This window comes from Sparus aurata, chromosome 5, assembly GCF_900880675.1.
Source record: "Sparus aurata chromosome 5, fSpaAur1.1, whole genome shotgun sequence".
In the NCBI taxonomy this organism is placed as follows: Eukaryota; Metazoa; Chordata; class Actinopteri; order Spariformes; family Sparidae; genus Sparus; species Sparus aurata.
Genome location: NC_044191.1, coordinates 22,807,933 through 22,830,952, shown reverse-complemented (window position 1 = coordinate 22,830,952; position 23,020 = coordinate 22,807,933). Strand labels below are relative to the sequence as shown.

The 23,020-nt window shown below is 40.4% G+C and overlaps 3 protein-coding genes across 4 annotated transcripts; 2 read left to right on the top strand and 1 right to left on the bottom strand.

Annotated features, from left to right (window-relative positions):
• The first annotated feature begins 2,600 nt into the window (after nt 1-2,600).
• On the top strand, nt 2,601-7,745 carry LOC115582040 (cyclin-G2-like). Its single transcript, XM_030417749.1, has 8 exons — nt 2,601-2,825; nt 3,410-3,533; nt 3,658-3,795; nt 4,342-4,592; nt 4,725-4,803; nt 4,896-4,994; nt 5,665-5,867; nt 6,877-7,745. Exons 2-8 carry the CDS (start codon nt 3,411-3,413, stop codon nt 6,986-6,988), a joined length of 1,005 nt encoding a protein of 334 aa, XP_030273609.1. The 5' UTR covers nt 2,601-2,825; nt 3,410; the 3' UTR covers nt 6,989-7,745.
• A 777-nt stretch (nt 7,746-8,522) lies between these two features.
• Nucleotides 8,523-18,592, top strand: LOC115581445 (sia-alpha-2,3-Gal-beta-1,4-GlcNAc-R:alpha 2,8-sialyltransferase-like). Its single transcript, XM_030416519.1, has 4 exons — nt 8,523-9,391; nt 10,399-10,521; nt 11,904-12,461; nt 13,600-18,592. Exons 1-4 carry the CDS (start codon nt 9,234-9,236, stop codon nt 13,880-13,882), a joined length of 1,122 nt encoding a protein of 373 aa, XP_030272379.1. The 5' UTR covers nt 8,523-9,233; the 3' UTR covers nt 13,883-18,592.
• On the bottom strand, nt 18,241-22,992 carry LOC115581446 (ras-related protein Rab-27B-like). 2 transcript variants are annotated; one of them, XM_030416521.1, is made up of 6 exons: nt 22,570-22,992; nt 21,546-21,716; nt 21,312-21,397; nt 20,595-20,698; nt 20,283-20,406; nt 18,241-19,142 (listed from the first exon to the last, which is right to left on the bottom strand). In XM_030416521.1, exons 2-6 carry the CDS (start codon nt 21,696-21,698, stop codon nt 18,953-18,955), a joined length of 657 nt encoding a protein of 218 aa, XP_030272381.1. In that variant the 5' UTR covers nt 21,699-21,716; nt 22,570-22,992; the 3' UTR covers nt 18,241-18,952. The 2 variants fall into 2 exon arrangements, with proteins under 2 accessions (XP_030272381.1, XP_030272380.1); XM_030416520.1 differs by lacking the exon at nt 22,570-22,992 and having other exon boundaries at nt 21,546-22,560.
• Nucleotides 22,993-23,020: the final 28 nt, after the last annotated feature.

The window sequence follows — 23,020 nt, the reverse complement described above, 5'->3', positions numbered from 1 at the left end:
GCGCCACCTACTGGACTGGACTGTGGTACATTAGATGACAGAGAGAAAAAAAGAAAAAAAAAACCTTAAACCCTATCCATTAACCCTGTTTTCCTCAAGTACTTATTCACATTCCCTTATAATGCTTTCTGATCTTAGCAACATGTTCCCTACCGTGAAGCTCACTTTTCCCCTTTGCAGTGCTGCTTTAAGTTCTCTCCTCTCTCTCCCATATCCCTTGCATTCCATAAGAACATCCTACACAGATTCAGGTTGATCACACAATCTACATCTACCAGTACGATGTTTACCAATTCTGTGAAGCGTGCTAATAAACTCTGTGTGTCCTAATCTGAGGCAGGTAATGACCGCCTCCTCCTTCCTGCCCACCACTCCTCCTTTCCCCACCTGTTTTTGTATACTGTAAAAGTGTCTTCCTGTCTCATTTATATCCCAATATTCCTGCCAAACCTTTTGCATTTGTGTTTTAATGATTGTCTTTCCTTCTGCTTTCCCTAGTGGGATATTGTTCACTGTTTGTGACCTGAGTGCTTGTTTTGCTAGTATGTCTCCATCCTCATTGCCCTTAACCCCTGCATGAGCAGGAACCCACAGAAAACAGACTGCCCTCCCCCTGTTATGAAGGTTGTTTAGTATTTGATGGATCTCCATGATTAGATCTTGCCTGCATGACTTCATGGTCTTAATACTACTTAGGGCTGCCCAGCTATCTGATGCAATGAGTGCATTGGCCCTGTTGTCTCCCCCTAACCATCTCAGTGCGAGTGTGATAGCCAGGAGTTCAACTGTGTACACTGATGCATGATCTGTTGCTCTCTTCTTAACTACCACTTTGAACTCTGGAATGTAAACCGCAGCTCTGGTGCGCCCATTTTCTGTCTCTTTTGATCCATCTGCAAATATTACTACTCTATTTGCATAATTCTGTTCAATATACCTTTGCACTAGTACTCCAGAAACTCCCTGTCTTGTCTTCTTTTTGAGCTTCTGCTGAATATTAAAATCTACTGACGGCATCTGGAACAACCAGGGAGGAATTTCTGACAGAGGAACATTTGAGATATACTGTACGTCACAATACTTTCCGCCTTTACATTTCCAACCCAGCCTAAGCTCCTGAAGTTTGACTTAATTCTCTGAGCAGTCCTCTAGTATGGCCTTTGCTGGATGAGACCTTTTATGGCCCTGCAGATACACCCAGTATGCCAACATGAGCTTGGTCCTTCCCCCATCTCAACTTGCAGAGCTGCAACTGGAGAGGTCTTAAACGCCCCACTGCATATCCTGAGTCCTTTAGCCTGCTCAACATCCAGCTTCTTAAGGTGACTTTCTGCTGCTGACATATATGCAACACTCCCATGATCTAATCTGGCTCTCATCATGGTTTTATATGTATTTAATAGAGACTTCCTGGATGCACCCCAATCATGACCTGATAAGCATCTCAAGAGGTTATTAACATTTTTACACTTATCTTTTGTCCACTCAATGTGCTGCCTCCAGGTAAGCTTTTCATCAAACAGCACTCCCAAAAAACAAATGACTTTAACACGTTCCAACGTTTCACCATATAACTTTATTGATATTTCTTTGTGGCGTTTTGCAAAAGATATCATTTGAGTTTTTGCAACTGATAGCTTAAACCCCCACCTATTTGCCCACTGCTTCGCTGTATCAACTGCTGCCTGCAGCTTCTTCTGCAGATATTTCTGATTCCTCCCCCTTACCCATAATGCCCCATCACCAGCAAATAATGATTTACTTATTCCTCCCCCCACCTCCTCAAAGATGTCATTAATTATACAGGTAAAGAGTATTGGACTGCATACACTCCCCTGTGGCGTTCCATTTCCAACCATATATACTGGTGAGTACTCTTTCCCTACTCTGACCTCTATCATCCTCCCAAACAGGAAGCCCAACACCCAGTTATACATCTTCCCTCCCACTCCCAACGTATCCAGTTTGATTAGCAGGCCTTCTTTCCACAAGTCATACGCTTTCTCTATGTCAGAAAAACACAGCAACTATCTCTTTATTTGTCTGCTTTCCTAATTTCTGATTCTAAGCACAATACTGAGTCCATTGTATTTCTCCCTTTACGAAACCCGCTCTGACGCGAAGAAAATAAATCTCTAACTTACTTTCTATGAAATACATCAACCTCTCTGTTACCATCGTTTCCGTAGTTTTCTCTAATTGAGATGTGAGAGCAACTGGTCTGTAGTTTTATGGGTCTGATGCAACTTTACCTGGTTTTAAAATTGGCACTTTTAACCGAGTGCTTCCATGCACCTGGAATCTCCCCTAAATCCCATACTTTGTTCATTAGTTTCAATACTAACGTTACCTCTAGTGACCTGTCATCCATGTTATCTAACTTACAGTAGCAAATGTCATCTTTCCCTGACTGCCGGGGGCTCGGGATGGCCCTCCTGAGCTCATACATACTGAATGGAAGATCCAGATTCTCTTCTGTTGTTGGTTTTTTCTTGTTAACCCATGTATTTCTGCTGATAGATTTTCTGAGTTATGTTTCAGCCCCGCTTTTTTTTTTTCCTCTACCGTTTACTATGACGTAAAGGCGTCTGGAGAGGTGCATGATGGATATTGTCGTTTACTAGCTGGTCAGCAGTTGTTTGCTTCTCCAGGGCGGAGGCGGACCCTCTTTTTTTCAATAGCGGGGATCAAGGGTCCTGTTTGTTTTTGTTTTGTTGACATTTACCGCCCATAATCAATAATCGAAATGGAGACATGAAGAACTGAGAAGTGGAACTAAGTTGCAGCGCCACTATTTTCCTGCACGACGGCGGCTTTTGGGCAAGGTAAATAGCTAACCGTCAGTTGATAGCTACGCCAACAAGATAGCATAATTAGCTAACATTGACGTTATATGTGTTTTTGTAGCCCTCGGCTTTTTGGCATTTGTGGGTGTTGTTTAACCGAACCTTACATGTCGAGAGCCCAATGAAGTAACAGTCTAAAGTTTATTAATTCAACCTCCTCTGAAATGTGTTACAGCGTACCCGCTGTGATGGATAAGTTACGTTACGTGACCTACTTTCTGTTCAATAGACTTTCACAATTAACGCTAACCCAGGCTAATGTCAACATTACCTCAACATACGTCAGCACATTACCGTTAAATGTTGACACATTATTCCGATTTTGCAGTTGATAATATTGTACAACAACAATGTTATGCTCGAATTAGAGCAGGAATGTGGGGGTCTTTGGGCGGTGGGGGGATACCTGACACCAGTGGGTGTGGTCAAGGAGAAAACGTTTATATATCCCTTGTTCGCCTGCCTGTCGCTCAAGGACAATATATGTGTTTTTCTTGCGGTAAAAAGCTTTTGATATTCTCTTGGATTGCAATGCAGAACCATTGAAATATGCTGTTTTCCAGGATGAGGGATCTTCAAGCCATTGACAGCTTGCTCTTGAAGGAGTTGAAGTCATGCTGTGCGAGGGAGTTCAACTTTCTTCCCAGAGAGACTGGCCTGAAGCTGATGGAGTCGGCCTCCGCAGAGGTAACCCACTGACCTAATTCTGCATTTTTTGGCCGCCTGTGCAGACATATGGGTCGGCTTAAAACGGATGCTATTTCTAGGAATGTCATCTAACATTTTATGATGCTTTTTTTTTTTTATTCAGAGTCACAGCATGGTGTCTGCGAAATGCAGAGACGCCAGAGTGGAAGAGCTGTGGGGCCTGACCAGTTTCTTTGGCTACAGCACCCAAACATTTGTTCAAGCTGTCAATTTGCTTGACAGATTCCTCACCATTATGAAGGTAGGAGTTTTAACAACGCGCTTAAGAGTAGCATGATATGTCGGGCGCGCAGGTGGTTGAGTGGTTTGAGCGCACGCCATAAAACGCAGCCGACCTCGGTTCGATTCCGGCCGGAGGTCCTTTGCTGCATGTCACCTCCCCCTCTCTCTCCCATGTTTCCTCTCTGTCGACTGCTAATAAAAGGTGTCTATGCCACAAAAAATCTTTGAAAAAAAAAAAAGAGTAGCATGATATGTCAAGTCACAACATGATTATGTATCTTTTTTTTTTTTTTTTTTACCATAATTGCTTGTTTAAATGTTTTCTCTCACTGTGTTCGTATAACTGGCTTTTGAGTGGTCTGTTTGCATATTGGTGTCTGTTTTTAATTCATAAAAGCTCTTTGGAAACCTTGTTAAGAAAGGTGCTGCATAAATAAAGATTTTTATTGTAGTCTTTTCAAATTTGCACGGTTCATATCACCAGTAAGAAAAAAGGAAAGCACGAGAGTGACCTTGAATCATGGGATGTTGACTCAGACTTATCGCTGATGTGTTGCTGTGATAGGTGCAGCCCAAGCACTTGCCCTGTATTGGAGTCTGCTGTCTTCACATTGCTGCCAAAATGGTTGAGGAAGAGAGCAATGTCTCACCCACGCAAGAGCTAATTCGCATCAGCCAAAGCAAGTTCACTGTGTCAGACTTGTGTCGCATGGAGAGAATCATCTCAGAGAAGCTCAGTGTGGAGCCCGAAGCAGTCACAGCCTTAACCTTTCTACACCTCTACTACTCGGCCTTCACATCTCTGTCTGCTGGAAGGTAAATCCCATTATCCTTCGCTTATTTTTCCTGTCACTGCTGATGCATTGCACCAGTTTGTTGGTCAAATAGATTCTTGCATTATGAGGTGTCTACTGGCGGATCACATTAGGATTCCCTCTATATTTAAAGGGAGGAGATCCCAAGCATTGCGAGACTGGAAGCCCAGCTAAAAGCCTGCTTATGCCGTCTTGTTTTCTCTAAAGCAAAAGTAAGGATTGATCTCAGGCGACAATTTCACAGCATAGCAGCATTCACTCCGAGTCCCGGGTCTGACTGATCTGCTGTTTTTCTCCTTTACAGCCATCGGTGTTGGCACTGTCCCTCATTGCTCAGGAGTTTGACGCCCTCCAGTCCACCACCTTGTTGAAGATTGTGCAGCAATTCCAAAGATATCTAAAGGTAAACAAAAAGTAGAACTGTAGGGCTACAACAACCTATTACTTTCTTAATTAATCAACATTGTTTGCTCTATAAAACGTCTGCTTAAAGTAAAAAATGCCCCTCCAAAGGTATTAGAAAAGATAGTAATGCCTGCAAATGTCACATTTTGTCTCACTAATAGTACAAAATAGAAATATATACAGGTTACTGTCATAGATGAAAAGAAGAGATCACTTTTGACAACTTGTATTTTTTGGCCCATTATTGCTTAAAAAAATAATTAAACAATTCATTTATTATCAAAATCATAGCCAAGAATTGCTACATCAATCAATTGATTAATTGCAGCTACTATAATGTATCTAATGAGATTGTTATTCTTCATACCTAACCAAGACTTTCAATTCCATTATTTGCTTTTTGTGTCACTATTTTAGCTGAACACTATGTTTTAAAAAATAGAATGGCATATGGAGCTGCACTCAAATCTTTTATGGAGCTAATAAAATAAGATCTGTTTTATATTCCAGTATTTCTTACATTTCTGTGTTTTATATGTGAAATACCACATCCCCATATGGTATGTCGAGAGGAAAGAAAAGCAACGCATGACTTGTTGATGACAGCATATCTGAGGACTATTTCTGTCTGCAGCCTTTCAGATGTTTCCTGTTTGTCTTCTTCACAGATCAGCGATAGCGAGCAGCTCTACTGGAAGGAACTTGTGGCCAAGTGCATGACTGAATACTGCTCAAGCGAATGTAACAAACCAGACAACAAAAAGCTTGTTTGGATCGTGTCCAGGAGAACAGCACAGAATCTTCAGGCAAATCACTTCAGTGTACCTGGCCTGCCCACTATTCCTGAGGGGAGCTGGGACGAGAGTGAAAGGTTAATATACATGTTTTTTTGCTTCATTCATGCAGCGTTTTGTCTGACTGAAAGTACTCCGCTATGATGGTGACATATTGACAAAATGGTTATTCCTGAATGGCAACAGACTACTGGAGGCCTTAAAATGTATGACTCAGAAAAGTCAAAACCGCTAATAGTAATTAAAGTAGTTGAAGTTCCAAGCAAGAGTTGAACTGGATCGGTGAATGGTTAAATGAGCACTTCTTAGACCTTCCTACCACGATACACAATACTTTTAATAGACCAGAATCAGTGCATTGTAGGCACAATACATGTGTTATGCCAAACGTAATTATCATTATTCCAAATTGTTGCCGCCCGGAGAGCCTGTTCCCCATGTTCCCATTTAATTTCTCAAGATTACCACAGTGAAAGCGTTGGGTTGCAGTAGCTAGTTTTTATTTTAGAGCTGGTCCCCAGTTGGCCGACTGTTGCTGTAGCTGGTTAAAATAACAAACATCTCCAGCAGCAGATTAGATCAACTGTAGCAAATTGACGGTAATTCAGCCACAGCTGGCTTTTGTCGGGTGATTGTGCTGTCTGCTTATGATCAATTTCCTTTTTTTGAATCTTCAGTATTTTCACAAAAAAGCTGGTGCAGCACAGTAGGCTACAACCATTAATTAAATATGTAAGATACATTTAATTACCTTATCCTATATTCTGCTGCTCAGGTCATACCTACAGGTTGTGAACATTAATTAGGCCATCTCTGTAGTGTCTCTGGCTTCTCAAAGGTGATGAGACATCTTTGAATTACAGTTATTTTAACATTTAGTTACTTACAAATGTAGAAAAGGTAATAATAAGATTCAATAAGGCACACGGCTTAGTTAAATCCTATTGAACCCGATCTTTATGAGCTACACAGATTGATCCTACAACAGTAAGAGAATAGTTTGTAGTTACAGGACAATGGTTCATGAATATATGAGCGTGGATTTGGATTTATGTACAGTGTAAACAGTCTCCTCTTCTCTTGTAGTGAGGACTCTTGCGAGGACATGAGCTGTGGAGAAGACAGCCCTTGCGGCTCGCCAGGAAGTGACGGTGAAGGAGCCTTCTTCCCCTCCGCCTTTCGCAAGTGTAGAAAGTGATGAGTTGTCGCCGTGCAGTAGTGATGGATGTGTTTTTTCCCCCCTGAATCGTTACTGATTTAAAGTGGTCACCATGTTTCAGAGCAAACCTGTGTGCTTCACTTGTCATACCGTGTGCACCGTAGGTATCCTAAGTGACAGGTTTCAGTCATGAAGTGCCTGTGTTTAGTCAGTTTTACTGTCTTGTCTTTTAACAACACATATCGTAATTATGCAAAATTGTAATATCTCGGCAGCTCGATGGTTACATATCTGAATGTCTCTTTCCAAGATGTTCTCTTTGTGTTTGTTTGTGTCCGAGCTCGGCACATTCCAGGAAGAACAGTGAAGCACAAGGGAGAGTTTACGGATGTCAGTCATGAGGCACCATCACTGTTGAATACCAGCTAACACACTAGCACATCCTCAATCTTTTTCTTTTTTAGTTTTATACTCGATTTCATCATACAGTATTCTGCAAATGTACGTTATGAACAATTCAAATGTGACATATATGACATTGTAGTGTGAAAACACCAGACTGTATATGCATGGAAACATTGAAATACATGTAGAATGGATGTTGTTCATGTTTACCAAGATAAGCTTACTGTAAAAAAAAGTTAAAAAAAAATGTACATAACCTGTAAAACAAAAGGAGAAAACATTTTATGTTTTGTGAATGTTAGATAATGTGTTTGTATTTGCATATAATGTGAAACATGTTAGAAGGGTCAGAAAAAGCCCTCTAAATAAAAGTGCTTTTTTATATATAAAACGTGTTTTCTTTCTTTCTTTAATGTAATTGCTATACTGGGGTTTGTAGTGCCTCTACTTGTTTTATGAAACTGTGTTCACGCTCACATTTAATTAGTACAGACCAGTGAAAAACCCAGGTCTGTAGAGAAAGAGTTGAATTTGTACTTAAAAAGTAATTTGCCTTAAACAATGACTTTATATATTTTATATTTTCAAAAAGGTTTGATGTAAAGTCACACTTAATGGAAGTCCATGTGTATAAATGAAATAACAATCTGATTAAATTAAATTAATGAAGACTTTTCACAGAAACGGTTTGTGTGAAGTAAAGGATAAGTTCACCAAAAATGAAAATTTGGTCATGATCTACTGGCTTCTATACTGATGGAAAGTCACGTGAAGTTTTGTAGTCCTCATAAACAACAGAAATAGACAGGGACCAGCAGGACTACTGCTGATTCTTTCCAGGAGCAGCGTGTCTCGTGGGAGAGAAGAGCTCCCGTTGGTACAATCTTTGGGATTTTTAGCTTTCAAGAACGTTTTGAGCGCATCCAGTATGACACAAGAAATCCAAAATGCATAATCGGTCTCCTTTAAGTATTTATTTATGCGTGATACATTTCCTGTTACATTTAAAGGTGCACTATGATCAACACAGTTTCAAACTTACTTTGTTTATATGTGGTGGACCCTGCCACCTTTCTCACTTCAATGCTCTGGAGAGCAGCTTGTTTACTCAGTTATGGTCAAAAAGAAAAAACATTTCTGTGTTTGTGCTATCACCTCATTAACAATGTGAATATTACAATTCTGAGTTTGAAGGTCTTCCTCAGAACAACATGGAGCCCCTTTAAAGAGAAGCGGCATTTAATCAAATCATTGAAAACGACGCACAGGTACCTCGAATTCACTTGAGTAATGCTCAGATTAAAGATCAGAGGGCACACGGCAGAGGATTTGACTGTCTATTGCTCTCATCTCGATTTTTCATCTCATTCAATTTATTACGGGACAAGCCCTCTTTTATGCTGAGAGCTGCGTGTGTGTGTGACAGAGAGAGGGGGTGGAAGTGGTGTGCTGGTACTGGTGATGATGATGATGATGATGCTGCTGGTGGACGGGGCTTGTCTTTTAGCTGGCTGGATGTGTTGACACGCATTTTTGCTCCATCTCTTTGATTAAACCGGCAGCTTGGAGGGGAGTCGCAGCGGACTGTGAGGCAGCAGCAGCAGGGCGGACAGGCAGGGGGTGCTGGGTAGGCAGGCAGGCAGGCAGGCGGGCAGAGGAATGAGAGCGGACCGAGCCACGGCATCTTCACCATGCAGCCGACCACCACCACCACCACCAGCAGCAGCAGCAGAAGAAGCCATCCATTTTACGCGATTATATGAGCCGATGAGCTCCAGTGTGTCTGTGCTGTGCAGACGGGCCGTGTGCATTCCCGGCGATGACAACATAGGCCAACGCCTCGCCGCAGCTACACACAGGGAATGAAAACGCTCCCAAGATGGTCCGCATCGCCAAGGCCCTGGGTTTGGTTATCCTGTGCGTCGCCGTGCTCATCCTGTCGCTCATCAGCTATGTGTCCCTGAGAAAAGACAGCCTCTTCGCCTCCTCTAAATACTACATGGGGGGTCCGAGGATTATGTTCCATGCAGGATTTCGGTGAGTATACTGTTTGTTTGTTTTTTTGTGAGTATGATGCAGACCTGCGTTGTTGTAAATAGCAAAAAAAAAAAAAAACAGAGGAGTGAGGCCCAGTGTGCACGACTCGACCTGGATGTGATGCACGGGGTTTTCCAACTCTTCATCACTTTCCACCTCACTTTGAGCCATATGCTTCCCTCCTGTCGATCAGCGAGTGAGCTGTCCGAGGTGCTGATGGTGTTGTCATGGGCGACACAGGACTGCGAGGTCTGCATCATCATCGTCACAGTCACAATCAGCTTCACTCGCCAGATATTTGTATTGATGGAGTGTAACTAAGTACATTTGCTTGGATGCAGGTGTACTTTTCACTCCACTCCATTTATTCGATAACTTAAGTTAGGCCTACTTTGCAGATTGCATGCTACAGTAGAGCCAAAGCAGTGATCCACAATCTGATTAAAAAATAAAAGAGAGAGAGAGAGAGAGAGAGAGATCTGGCCAGATCAGTAATCTATCAACGTCAGGAATACAGTTTGTGGTAATTAGGCCATAAATGTTGATACTAAATGGATTAACATGCAGATCCAACACAACCTTTTTCCGGTCCAACCACTCAAAGGAGTTTTAAATCCTTAATTCCTTGTTGTTGTGTATTAAATGACTATAACTTGTTCTATGAAGAAGTTGTAAATTATTTATTGACCAATTAATAAGGCTAAGAACCATTAGATCTCTCATCAGAAGTGGTACCAGATCAGATTAATGCCGATATTACAAAATAGATTTACTTTTCTGTGTTTCAGATTTGAAAGTCTGTTGCATTTTAAAGGATAATAAAGATATAATTCTACTGTTTTCGAAACAGGAAATCTGATGATTTTAACCGCAATTAATGCTTGAAATACATTTCGGCAAAAATCCTGTATGAGATGAGAACACTCAAAAGTAAATGCGGGAGTAAACCTTCGGCTTGTTTACACATGCCCTCTCACAGTTATATGTTTTGTGATTGCTGTCCACAGGTCTCAGTTTGCCATGAATTTCCTGGACCCCTCCTTTATACCCCTAACTAATGCCCTGAATGAGGAACTCCAAGGAAAGCCGTCCAAATGGAAGTTCAACAAAACTGCTTTTCATCAGCAGAGGTAAGAGATTTTAAATCTCAGATGTTTTCTACTCTTTTTGAAGGTTTTGCACCTGTCAGTATCTTTCATCCAGCAGGAGAAAATCATAGGTAGTGTTTCAGTCAAAGCTGAAGTCGGGGAACATGAAGTCCCCTCTTGGATACTGTGGCACGAAAGAAAGCCAGGTTTCTGATTAATGAGCCTGAGCATAGGTGAAGGAAGGATTTAGATCCTTTACTCAAGTAAAAGTATGAATACCACACTGGAGTTTACTTTACAAGTAAATGTCTTGCATTTATAATGTCACTTCAATGTACCGAAAGTAAAAAGTCAGTGCAGAGATATGTCCCACCTGTGACTCCTACATCATTAGCTTTGTAAAAGCAGCATTTTGCTGCTGTAGCTGGTAAGAATGGAGCTCGTTTTTAACTATCCTTATGGATTCATCTGCTGATTATTTTCTCCATTAATCAATGGATTGTTTGGTTTCTAAAAAAAAACAGAAAATTGTGAGAAGGTGTGAAACTAATTCTTCTTCCTTCTGAAGTGACACAATGTTTGTTTTGTCCAAACCTAAAAATTATTAAAAAATGTATTTATTTTATCAAAATAATTAAAAAGAAATGCATGAGAACAAAACCGATTATCATAATGGTTTTCAATTCATTCTCTGTCAATCGGGTCATTGGTTAATCGGCCTGTCATTGGAGCCGTACTGGTATGTAATGTTGGTAGTTTAATTTATAACAGCGCATCAAATTATAAAAGCTCTATGTAATAATTTATTAGTGGCAGAAAAGACTGAGCATGATTCAAGCCTGAAACTGCGTCCTGCCAACTAATGACTGGACAGGAGGGAGGATTATTAACAGTGACATATCATCAGTGTTTCTTATTTTAGCACTCGACACTTATTTCTTCTAAAATCCCCAGAAAAAGGGAAATAATCTGTTGCATTTTGACTGCTGGTTGAATGTATAGTTGGACAGCTCTGTCATATTATGATCAGTAATTTTATTGATTAATATACTCATAATCTGATCTATAAAACATCAGAAAATTGTTATCTTCTATTATTATTATTAGTTATGAAGTTCTATAAAACTTTGAAAGCAGCATATGATAAACTGATTCTCAAAATAGTTGCTGATCGCTCTCTTCAGATAGACTAATCTACTAATCGCTTCAATTCTGTCAGTAACAGCTGCACAGTGAGTTATAGCTATCCACTGGGCACCATGTCTCGTGGCTGCATCACATTGCTTTTTATTGAGGCTGTGGTCAGTTGTTAAATTAGTTCTTTGCATTTTTGTTACATGTACATAAAACTGGGACCAGACATATCGAGGTAAATCTCCTCTAGCTGTCTTGAACAGTGGTGAAGTAGTTTTTTCTTCTTTCAGGAAAGATATCTTCAACTACATCGACATTCCCAACAACTTCTCCCTCACTAAGAACAGTGTGCGTGTTGGCCAGCTGATGCACTTTGACTACTCCAGCCACAAGTATGTCTTCTCCATCAGCAACAACTTCAAATCCCTGCTCCCGGACACCTCTCCCATCCACAACAAGCACTACAGCATATGCTCTGTGGTGGGCAACAGCGGCATCCTGACAGGCAGCCACTGCGGCCCAGAAATCGACAATGCCGACTTCGTCTTCCGATGCAACTTCGCCCCCACGGAGGTCTACTCCAAGGACGTGGGCAAGAAGACCAACCTGACCACCTTTAACCCCAGCATCCTGGAGAGGTACTACAATAACCTGCTGACCATTCAAGACAGGAATAACTTCTTCCTCAACCTGAAGAAGCTGGAGGGAGCCATCCTGTGGATCCCTGCATTCTTTCTTCATACGTCAGCCACAGTGACCAGGACCCTGGTGGACTTCTTTGTGGAGCACAAGGGCCAGTTGAAGGTTGAACTGGCCTGGCCGGGGAACATCATGCACGATGTCAACAAGTAAGAGTGATGATCTGATTGTTGGCTGAGATAATTGACTTAAGAGATGATCTGTATCAGGGCCTCAACTTTGGGTTTTTTTGCAACCTGGCTGGAGTTAAAACATGTTGGATTTAACTTTCATCAGTGTTTTTTCTCCCTCATTTACAAACAGTATATCAAGGTCCTCAGTGGATCAGTACTTAATATGAAGCTTTGCAATCTCAGGAGAGAAACATCTCCTACTTTAAATGTGGAAATACCTGTTTTAAAGCAACAAAATATCACACCAAGTATGACACTTAAAGCCTTTTGATGCTTAATTCCACAGACACATTTTGGTGGATGCTAGAATATGTATCATGGTAAGATACACAGTTCTGTTAGGACCAGTATATGTTTTTTCAGAACTTCAGAGAGCTCTGAAACAGGATTTATACCTTCATCTTAGAAAATAAAACATACAGTTAAATCTATATAGACTTTACTGCCAGAGAACAACAACAAACTTCAAGAAATGTTAATCTGAAATAACTAATATTATCAGTATGGTTACATTTTGACACCCTACAACAGACTCTTTTCACATACACATAGGCATTTGATATATTTTTTGCAAAACAATATTGATAATAACATTTCTTTTAAGATCCCTATGGATTCCGTTGGAGGCCCAAAACTCAAATGTAATGGTGAGCCACGAACCAAAGGGAAGCATTGTTTTGTTAAGATGCACAACAGTCCCAAAAGATCCCAAGTTCCTGGACTTCCTGCGCCAGATGTCATGCTCAGATTTTGAAAATAGTCCTACATATTTAAAGAGCATTTTATCTCACAAACAATAAATCAGCTCAAACATTATCACTTTTTAATTGTTTTTCACTGTTTTTATTAGAACTATCCAGTGGGCCTACCTTAGCTAGCAGACCTCACTTTGGGCAGCCCTGCTCAAAGTAAAATACTGTTGATGATAAAACCAGGATCACATGCACTAACTGACAGGGGAAATTAAATAGAACCGATAGAGAACATGCAGTGCAGTCATAAGGGAAGTGGGATTATAGTGGGGTCAGGTGAGGGACCATGGTGTTTTGCTGTCAGGAAAATCACGGTAATGTGAATTAATTTTTGGAGGACTGATCCATCTTTCCCCTCACAGATACTGGAAGACTAAAAACCTCTCCCCCAAGCGTCTCAGCACCGGAATCCTCATGTACACGCTTGCCTCCGCCATGTGCGACGAGATCCACCTCTATGGCTTCTGGCCTTTCGGCTGGGACCCCAACACGGGCAAGGACCTGCCTTACCACTACTACGACAAGAAAGGGACCAAATTCACCACCAAGTGGCAGGAGACCCACCAGCTGCCCAGCGAATTCAAGCTGCTCTACAAGCTGCACAGGGAAGGTGTGATCAAACTCAGCCTGACGCACTGCTCTTAGACACAGAGGTGACTCCAGAGACTGTGACCCAGATACATCCGCTCAGCTCAAAATTCTGTTGTGACCCACACTGCATGATAAGTGTTTAGGCAATTTAGGACACCCTCATTCCACAAACACACACTCACGTCACGCTGTAATTTCACATGAAGATGTCAGGCTCACTCGGGGTGCAAATCACAGACTTATCACAGCAGTGTTGCTCATTCGGTATATTATTATCTTCAGTACTGCAGTTAGGACTTTTCATGCTGCTCAGTTGCTTCCATTACTCTCCTTTGCATGGCTGCTGGCCGTGGCTAAACAGCTCGAACACAACTAACGACTATTTTAACTGGAGTCCACAGGGGATTCTTCCAGTTCTTGTTCAACACAGTATCGATTGATTAATCGCCTTTTACAACAGTATACTGGTTCTGTACACTGAAATCACTGCCTAATCTCAGGGAAGGAGTTAGATCAGTGTTTTTTTGTAATCAGATTAAATGCCTCAAAAGAGGTGCAGTTCCTGTTTTTCCAGGCCTTTTTTCCCCCACAAGGTGTCAGACAATCTGCACTGCTCTGGAAGATGGTATTTGTTTACAAGACTGTACTCTCTCTATATATACACATATATATATAATTGTGTGTCTTTTATTCTCTGTAGACAGTGTGACTGTCCACTCCAGATTTTGTTGAGATTCTTCAAAGTTTTGGAATAATAATCAACATTCCAACAATAAGCCATAAATTCATGGACAGACGATAGTGTGTTGTCATTTACAATACTGAATTTCAGAAAGTGGTATCAGCCTACATTAGGTTCTGAAAGTATAGGACATTTGAATTATCTTCCAACAAGACTACAAGTCTATAGCCACGCTGGCAGCTTCATTAGAGTCACTGGCTTTGATTGAACAAAAGTGTAAATACCCAGCAATCTTAGAAAAACCCAAAATGTCACTTCACAACACTTTCCTCTATTCCAAAGCCATTTCATATTTATTATTTACACTGAACAGTGGAAAAAGACTTTCAACCATTTTCAAAAGTTGCTATTTTCCCATCTATATTGCTGCTCTCCTACAACACAAGAGATTTTTGGTTTGAACATTTTAAATAGCAGAAAGTAATATATATGACAGTTAAATATCCATTCTTTAAATTTGGCTCAAGTTGTACGAATTCAGCAAAAGGTATTTCTCGAAGGTTTTTGAGGAATCTGGAAATAGCTTTATAACAGCGGCATGTTTGCTCAAACACCTCCTGGGTTTTTCAAAGATGTTACGGTGATACTTGAGAGTGACAAAGTGGGGCTAACCATTAGGCTACTAAGTTTGTTTGTTAAGTTTTGTGTAAGCTGGTTTCAAACTAGCCAGCTACAAAATCAGAGACCTCAAGACCTCAGGAAGTTACTTATGCTCTGGGCCAAGAAAATGTTTTGTAAGTATGAAACAATTAAGTTATATATATAATGAGCTTTAGAGTTTCTAATGGTGGGATTTTGTTATCTGTGGACAGAGCCAGGCTAGCTGTTTCCTCAATTTTCCAGTCTTTATGCTAAGCTACGTTAGCTGGCTGCTGGCTCCAGCTTCATGCAGAACCACAGATTTACACAGAAGAACTAGGTGCGAAGATGTCGCCTATTCAGTCCAGACAGAATTGTTTGCCTGGCACCAAAAAACTTGTCTATTCTCCAGGTTTACTTCCTGGTCATGTGGCCCTCTGAACATGGGCAGTCGAATTTTCTCGCCCGCTCTGCCCATAGACTATACATTATGATGATCGCTTTTCCAGGCTCAAGGAAAGTTTTACAAGTATAAAACCTCCAACGATGGAAAACTCTTAATAGAAATAATCATAATCGCATATCAAGGTGTTTTCAATTGTTTTACAGGAGAATTTTTCGCTGTAATACCGCGAGAGGCCACTGGGCCAAATTGGAAGCAAAGCTGAGCTGCACCCTCTTATCCAGGCATGTAATACATCCATGTAGGCGACTGGACATTCAGACATTAGAATATTACCTATCTTGTCAACAAACTCTTAAATTATCTTATATAAACATGTTTCCCATACTGGCAAAATATTCCTTTCAAGCCCAATATCTTCACTGGTAAACTTTATTGAAGTAAGCTTTAATATTACTATCAATATTAAAAGTTTTCAGGAGGCAGACAACTGCCAATCCTTTGTACATGTAGGTAGTTTAGCATGGTTAGCAAATATCCAAAAATCTGTAATTCGGTTAACGTTAAAGGCATGCATTTCATAATATGAGGTGAAGTACAATTTAAATTGCCCCAAGTTTATGTTGCACAGTTAAATTAATTATATGTTATATTTCTTTTACAATCAAATCCAAACAAGTAGCATTAGCTAATGTTGGCTTGGTCAGCTGGTCAAGTATGGTGCATAACAGTTGTCCTCCACCTGGCGGTTAAGCTACTAATATTTTTGTGAGGCTTGTTTTGTGAGTTTAAACCCAGTTCTCATTCTGTGATGCATAAATTTCTAAAGTTTCAACTGACAAACAACTGTTGCATCAACCAAAAAATGGAAATACAATTTGAATTCTTAACAAAATTAAGGAAGTTTTACCAGGGGTTCAAGAGACAGTGCTGTCACAATATCTGATTTTCACTAAAAAATCAACCGGGCCAAAAGAAATGATGATAAGTGTATATATATATATATATATATATATATATATATATATATATATATATATATATATATATATATATATATATATATATTACCTGCATGATGGGTATAGTGTCTAGCTATCGTCAGTCATGCATTACCACCACCTACTATAACAATGTAAGAATGGAAAGTAAACAATATTGTGATTATTGTCATTATTGGTATACATACAGTGACACCTCTATTACCAGAAAGACCAACATGTGACCTAAATCATGGCGCTAGCGTGGCTAAAAGCATCAGGAATGACACATTTTGGACACAATATATTCAGCTCTTTAATACTGACAAAGAATCCTGAAGTTTACCAATATTTCAATTACAAAAATACTAGAATTCAATTTTATTGCAGAGGTTTTGTTGGCCAGGGGAAAGATATTTTTTCATCATATAACCATATCAATTCCAGTATCTGTGACATAAACCAGAGAAATGAATGAATGTTATATGACTTCCTGCATCTTGTATAAAGGGCATGATCCATTTAAATGGCATTGCATGTGAGGCACTAACAAATCTTATAGGCTAGTTTTATACAACCTTTTTGAAGATTGTTTTGAAGGTAAAATTTTGTTCTTTGCTATTGTTTGTATTTCTGATGGTGTATTCCTTAAGAACATATTTGTATGAGAGATGTTTGAAGGTGACAACAAAAAAAAAACCCTACTGCTATATTCCACATGGGACCAAACCTCTACAGATCAACTTAAAAATGAACAAGCTTTATTTTTTTGTAAATGTTGATAAACCTGGGTTCTCGAAAACAGTCCGCCCAATCACGCCAGACTGAAGGAGACTGGTGGATGTGGGGTTCAGGGCGACCGGGCCCAAACAGTGAAAGCTGGCCACATGATCATCTCATGACTCTGCAACACGTGCTCCTTCTAGCAAATTCTGGTTCGGGGTGAGGTTTAACACACAGAGCCAGGCAGTCATTCACACTCAACCAAATGTAATGTGTGCTTTTGTGCTCATTCTGATTTAGCGTGGTAGGCATTCGCTTGACATCCTGTCCCATACAAAGCGTTATTTGTCCGTCTCCTTAGGCAAGATGAGCATTTCAGATAGTAAATGTTTGTGTCTCGTCTCCAAATCACAGCTCAGTCACCATAACTACCTTGAAAACAGATATCTGTTGCAAACGTTTTAATAGCTGAATTTAAGGCCATTTAATTGATGTCATAGATGTGTAGATTTAGGAATAACTCCCTCATTAGGAATGTTTTGTAGGTACACCAAAGACCATGTGTTTAGATAAATGCTACTTGAGTTTGATACAAATAGACTGATTTGGGTTTTTGGAAGCTGTATGACAACTAACAAGTATTATTGTAGAAGAAGAAGTGGAAAATCCTTTTTCTGATGTTGATTTTGTTCCTAAATATCACGTTTTCTGACACAATATTGCTTTTATGGCTTCAGCTAAAGTAATGTGGTGGAATTTATTTGTGACTCCATGAATGTCCTCCCAAAATCCACTGGCGCTGACATGAATGCTGGACATTTTCCTCCTCCAAAAGGTTTCTCTTAATTTTTAAAGTCGATGTGTAGAATGTGTGTAAACAATAACGATGCTTAAAAAAAAAAAAAAGTCTGTGGGGATTGTAATTCCAGTCAGAAAAACAGTATAGCTGTTTGTGCATTACATTTTAAATGACAAGACAGTGACATACATAACCTAAACATAAATGTCTTTATTCGAAATGCAGCACTATAAAGGATTCGTTCCAACAACCCTTTAACATTCTTGTACTTGTGTTCGATCTGCATGGCAACTTTGTTCCATAATGCATAAAAAAGCTTGGCTGCTTATGTACATGTCGTATAAAAGTCATAAATCATGTAAGGGACTTTGGCTATCTTGGGTTGTTCTAACAAAAACAATCATCCATATAAGAAATGTAACCATGTCTTAAATGTTTTTTGATTATACTCCATGATAAATATACGTTATGTGCCTGCATATTCCTTCCATCAATGCCTAAATGTGTCAAATAAAAATGGTATTTTTCTCTGATAAAACCTATTTGAAAATAATTGACTTTTTTTGGGGGGGCTGAATCACAGCCAGTTTTTAAGGTAATGCATAATTTAGTCACTATATACAATTGTCTTCTTGTACTCCTCCTCTCCCTCCTCTTTCTCACTTAACAATGCACAGGCTGTGAATAAATAATGTTACAGACAGCAAATACCAAGACAGGAATTCACACCGTCATAACAATATTGCTTCAAATGAACAGATTTCCATAGTTCTAGTCTGATCTCCTGCCGTACCGACAGTGGCAGGCACCCTGTTCAAGCTCCAGCAAACAGTGACATTTTAAAGATGCAGTGTTAATTGGTGCAAAAGTGAAAAAAGAGTGGCTGTCAGTGGCAACATCAGCAGGCACATCTCCTCCTCACAGGTGCCTCGACCAGTTCACTGCTGGCCATGGGGCTACCGTTGGGTTCTGAGCCGTGGCCCCCGTAAGAGCTGTGCTCCATCCTCTTCATCACCAGCTCCAGCAGGGTGGTTATCGCCTGGGTTACATCGACGCCCGTCACTGCACTCGTCTCAAAGTAGGGGATGCTGTGGAGAACAGAAGTGTATTTTAGGAGAGGAGTTAGGTGTTTGGATCAAACATAAGCTGACATTAAGTGACCATATTGTGTGCTTGAGCAGCTGCCAAATCAATGTTTTACAACCTTTTTTGATTTCTAGAATTGACATGTGTCACTGATTGTATACGTCTGTGGTCTTGAGTGGTACTATAATGTTTCATTTTTACTTCTAAGTCTGAAGGGATCAAACTTTTCAGTATTTACCCAGGAAAAATGAAAAACTAACTATAGTCTAAACATTTTATTTTTATTCTTTTCGAATATTTTATTTGTTGAACAACCTCCGATGGGCTCCAACCCACAGGTTTGAAACCTCCAGGAGGGAGATCTGGAGCAGGATTGAAAGACAGCTCACTAGCACCATCCCATGGTCTACTGGTGAAAGAAGCACATTTTGTGCTTCATCACCTACAGTGGGCTGACAAAATATTGTTAAATATTGTGAGTGACATTCAAGTTATTAAACCTAGGTTATAAAAACTCCTGAAAATGTCTGAGCTAAATTACTTAACATGTTTTCGGAAAAAAAAGCAGAAAAAAACAAATGGGCAGTTACAAGTTGAAACTTACTAAACAAACCAAACCTGACATGCAGGGTTTGGCGAGTTAAAGGTGCAATATGTGATTCAAATTTAAACAAAAGAAACGCCACATCACCAGATCAGGAAACTGCGATCATCCTCACAAAAAGCTGCAACTAATGACTATTGTCATTATCAAACAATCTGCTAATTGTTAAATGATTAATCAATTCATCCTTTTGGCCAAGATTTTCAGAAATTACTAAAAACAATTATGTTTTGTTTAATATCATAATAGAGTAGTTGCTAATTATTCTCGTCTATATTCGCATTGACTGACAGCTTTTTAGGACATTACACACCATCTAAATTTAATTCATGACCCAAAAAAATTGTCAGTTTAAATCAAGCTGTAATAATGTGTGAAAACACCTTTTTGATTACTGAAATAACGTTGTCCCTTTATATGGAGTAAGCGTGAGGCTTGTCAGGTGTTATGATGGAGCTAGACGGATGGATGGATAGATCACCCACACTTCCGAATCTCACACGCTTCCTTTAAAATAGTACATTTTTGAATGCCTCACCCGTATCTGTCTGCCAGATCTCTGGCCTGCCTGGCATGAACATCCCTCAGATCTAGGAGGTCTGCTTTGGTGCCCACCAACACAATGTCTGGACTATCACAGTACGCATTGGCCTGAAGTTGACCTAAACCAACAGAGGAAGCCATTTAAACCCATGTGATGCAAACAGTCATGCATGAGCAAACTTGAAACGATATTTGGAAATCCCTTTAGTCAAGGTTTGGAAGGCAGCTGTGCAACAAGAGCGGAAAGCATTGATTTAACTGAAGAGTATTGAGCTGGAGCAGAGCAGGCAGCTGAGATGACACATACTCATCCAGTTCCTGACGTTGAGGAAACTTTGCTGATTGGTCAAGTCGAACATCAGCAGGAAGCCCATGGCGTCTCTGAAGAAAGCTGTAGTGAGGCTGCGAAACCTGAAAGCATAAAACAACTTTCGTTATGCAGTATAAGGCTCCCTATGTGTAGATTTTTAGGCATGCTAGCGATTGGTTGGCGTGTTTGTCCATTAATTGTTGGATGGATTGCCATGACATTTTGTAAAAACATTCATTGTCCCCAGAAGCTTAATCTTGCTGTCTTTGGTGATCACTTGTCTTCTCTGTTGCTACAAACAGGTTGACACTTTTAGCTTTGACCAAAGTATCTCTGCAAAAAAATCGGGTATGGACATTGATTTTCTCCAGAGGATGAATCCTACTGACTTTGGTGGGCCCATAACGTTTCCTCTAGCGCCTCCACAAAGGCAGACGGTTGGGATCTCTGAATTTGATCGAAATGTCTCAACTGTTGGATGAATAGATAAATTTGGTACAGACACTCATGTTCTGAGGATGAACTGTAAATACTTATCCACTTGTGCCACCATCAGAGTGAAGTTTTAATTTGCAGATCAGCAAAATGAATGACATTCCCGTCAGACTCAGCTGTAGTTAGTGTTTAGTGCTAAAGTAAGATGTGTTTGGCAGACTCCCTCTCATTAGGGCTTGAAATGAACATGTCTAAATGTAAAAACGAGGTTACATTTACCTTTCTTGTCCTGCTGTGTCCCATAGCTGAAGGTGGACCTTGTAGTTCCTCTCAGTCATCCCATCAGCAGCCTTCCCGGTGTACATCTGATCCAAACCACAAAGCATGATAATCTACCCAACTTCTGAACTGAGTTACATATATTTGAATTAAAAAAACACACACCATGAAGACAGGATTTTAGGCTTTATGTGCATGTAATTATAAGCATATTAGGGACTAAGCATCACTTACCACTCTCTTTTCCCTGAAGTCAATGCCAACTGTGGTCGTGAACTTGCGGTTGAACTTGTTGTCGGTGTACCTGTGGAGAAAGGTGGTCTTTCCCACCCCGGAGTCACCCAGGGCCAGCAGCTTAATTAGATAGTCATAGTCCCAGTCAGCCATTGTGCAGCTGAGCTCCACCTGCCACAGAGTTGTACAACACTACGCTGGTTTAATGTATCACCTACCGAGTTAAGAGAAAGCTTGAAAGTGAGCGAGTTAACTAGAAAAAGAATGGAGAAATAACTCCACCCCAGCTGCAGTTTTCAGTCTGAGGGTGCAGGCCCACCGCACAGGCTTAGCGGGACCTCATACCTCCCCGCTCATTAGGTGCTGAGGGACTAGCACATGACTGGGGTTGGCTTCGACATGAGCAGTCAAATGCCTCGCCAGAGTTCTCTCAGACTTTGCTGTTCAGAAAAACATCTTGTTTGGCAGACAGAACTTCTTTCATTGACTTGAAGAGCTGTGGGCAGACAGCTCAACACTGCATGACGCCACTAAGGTCACTGCAATGATTCGGTTACACTTGCAGCTGAAGCCAGGCAGGCCAATAAAGGCAGCATGGAAAATCAGATTTGGTTATGCAAGAGACGCTGGAGAGATCTCCAGGGCACAAACAACCCTGAAGATTTTACTTTCTTTAGTATATATTCTAATCTGTGTTGCTGGTGAGTGCATTCAGGAAATATTCATGGTTATGCAACTCAGATTCCAGCATCACAGCACTGATAGGACATGGGATACTCCAATGAAATGTGGAGTCATTTCCCATGTGCATGATTAATGGGATTGAGTTCTTTGCAATCAGCAGAGTGAGGAGAGGCTGAGTCATCAACCCTCTAACCTACGGCAGGCTTATCTGACCAAAAACCTTTCAATAAGGAAAACACTTTCAAGCAGTATATGGTGATTTCTGAAAATACCACAGACTGAAATACACACAAACAGTTTCACAGCTCCGCTAAAAGACAAAAGAATTTAAGCATCTTACCAGTCTATCTGCAGGAGGTACCAAAGTCCATTCAGAGGTTGCTTAGCTCGGCCTGATTAAATAAAATAATCGCTATCATGATGCGAGGACACATCTTGAGCCTTTTCCCCCTTGGTACATGTGATTAAGGGAGGAGTTTCATGCCAGAAACAACCAAGCGAGGCCGTGCTTACAGACCTTGTGTTTTCTGGTATTTCTCATGAGAAAAAAAGAGCTCTTTGAAAACTGGACTGTGGCCCCTGTCTGTGAATAATGTGTGCCTCTGTGGATTTCAGTGGAAATCATCCAACCAAGGAGCGGGCCCCACTTTTACAGGCTCAGCGGAGTAATCCTGCTTCTCTAAACAATGTGAAAACAATACGAAAACAATGAAACTAAAGATATTAAAGTTCGATTTTTCTTTGATCAATGTTTACAAAGGCTAACATAAAAGGTCACTTCAGGTAGAGGG

Bases quoted from the DNA above. Each gene is read 5' to 3' on its own strand.
- LOC115581446 (XM_030416521.1), bottom strand. From the start codon at position 21,698: ATGGCTGACTGGGACTATGACTATCTAATTAAGCTGCTGGCCCTGGGT. The intron at 21,398-21,545 runs GTAAGTGATGCT...GGTTTGGATCAG, and splicing joins ACTTCAGGGAAAAGAGAGTG to ATGTACACCGGGAAGGCTGC. The intron at 19,143-20,282 runs GTGAGGCATTCA...TGTTCTCCACAG, and splicing joins GATCTGGCAGACAGATACGG to CATCCCCTACTTTGAGACGA.
- LOC115582040 (XM_030417749.1), top strand. From the start codon at position 3,411: ATGAGGGATCTTCAAGCCATTGACAGCTTGCTCTTGAAGGAGTTGAAG. The intron at 3,534-3,657 runs GTAACCCACTGA...TTTTTTATTCAG, and splicing joins TGGAGTCGGCCTCCGCAGAG to AGTCACAGCATGGTGTCTGC. The intron at 5,868-6,876 runs GTTAATATACAT...CTTCTCTTGTAG, and splicing joins AGCTGGGACGAGAGTGAAAG to TGAGGACTCTTGCGAGGACA.
- LOC115581445 (XM_030416519.1), top strand. From the start codon at position 9,234: ATGGTCCGCATCGCCAAGGCCCTGGGTTTGGTTATCCTGTGCGTCGCC. The intron at 9,392-10,398 runs GTGAGTATACTG...TGCTGTCCACAG, and splicing joins ATGTTCCATGCAGGATTTCG to GTCTCAGTTTGCCATGAATT. The intron at 12,462-13,599 runs GTAAGAGTGATG...TTCCCCTCACAG, and splicing joins ATCATGCACGATGTCAACAA to ATACTGGAAGACTAAAAACC.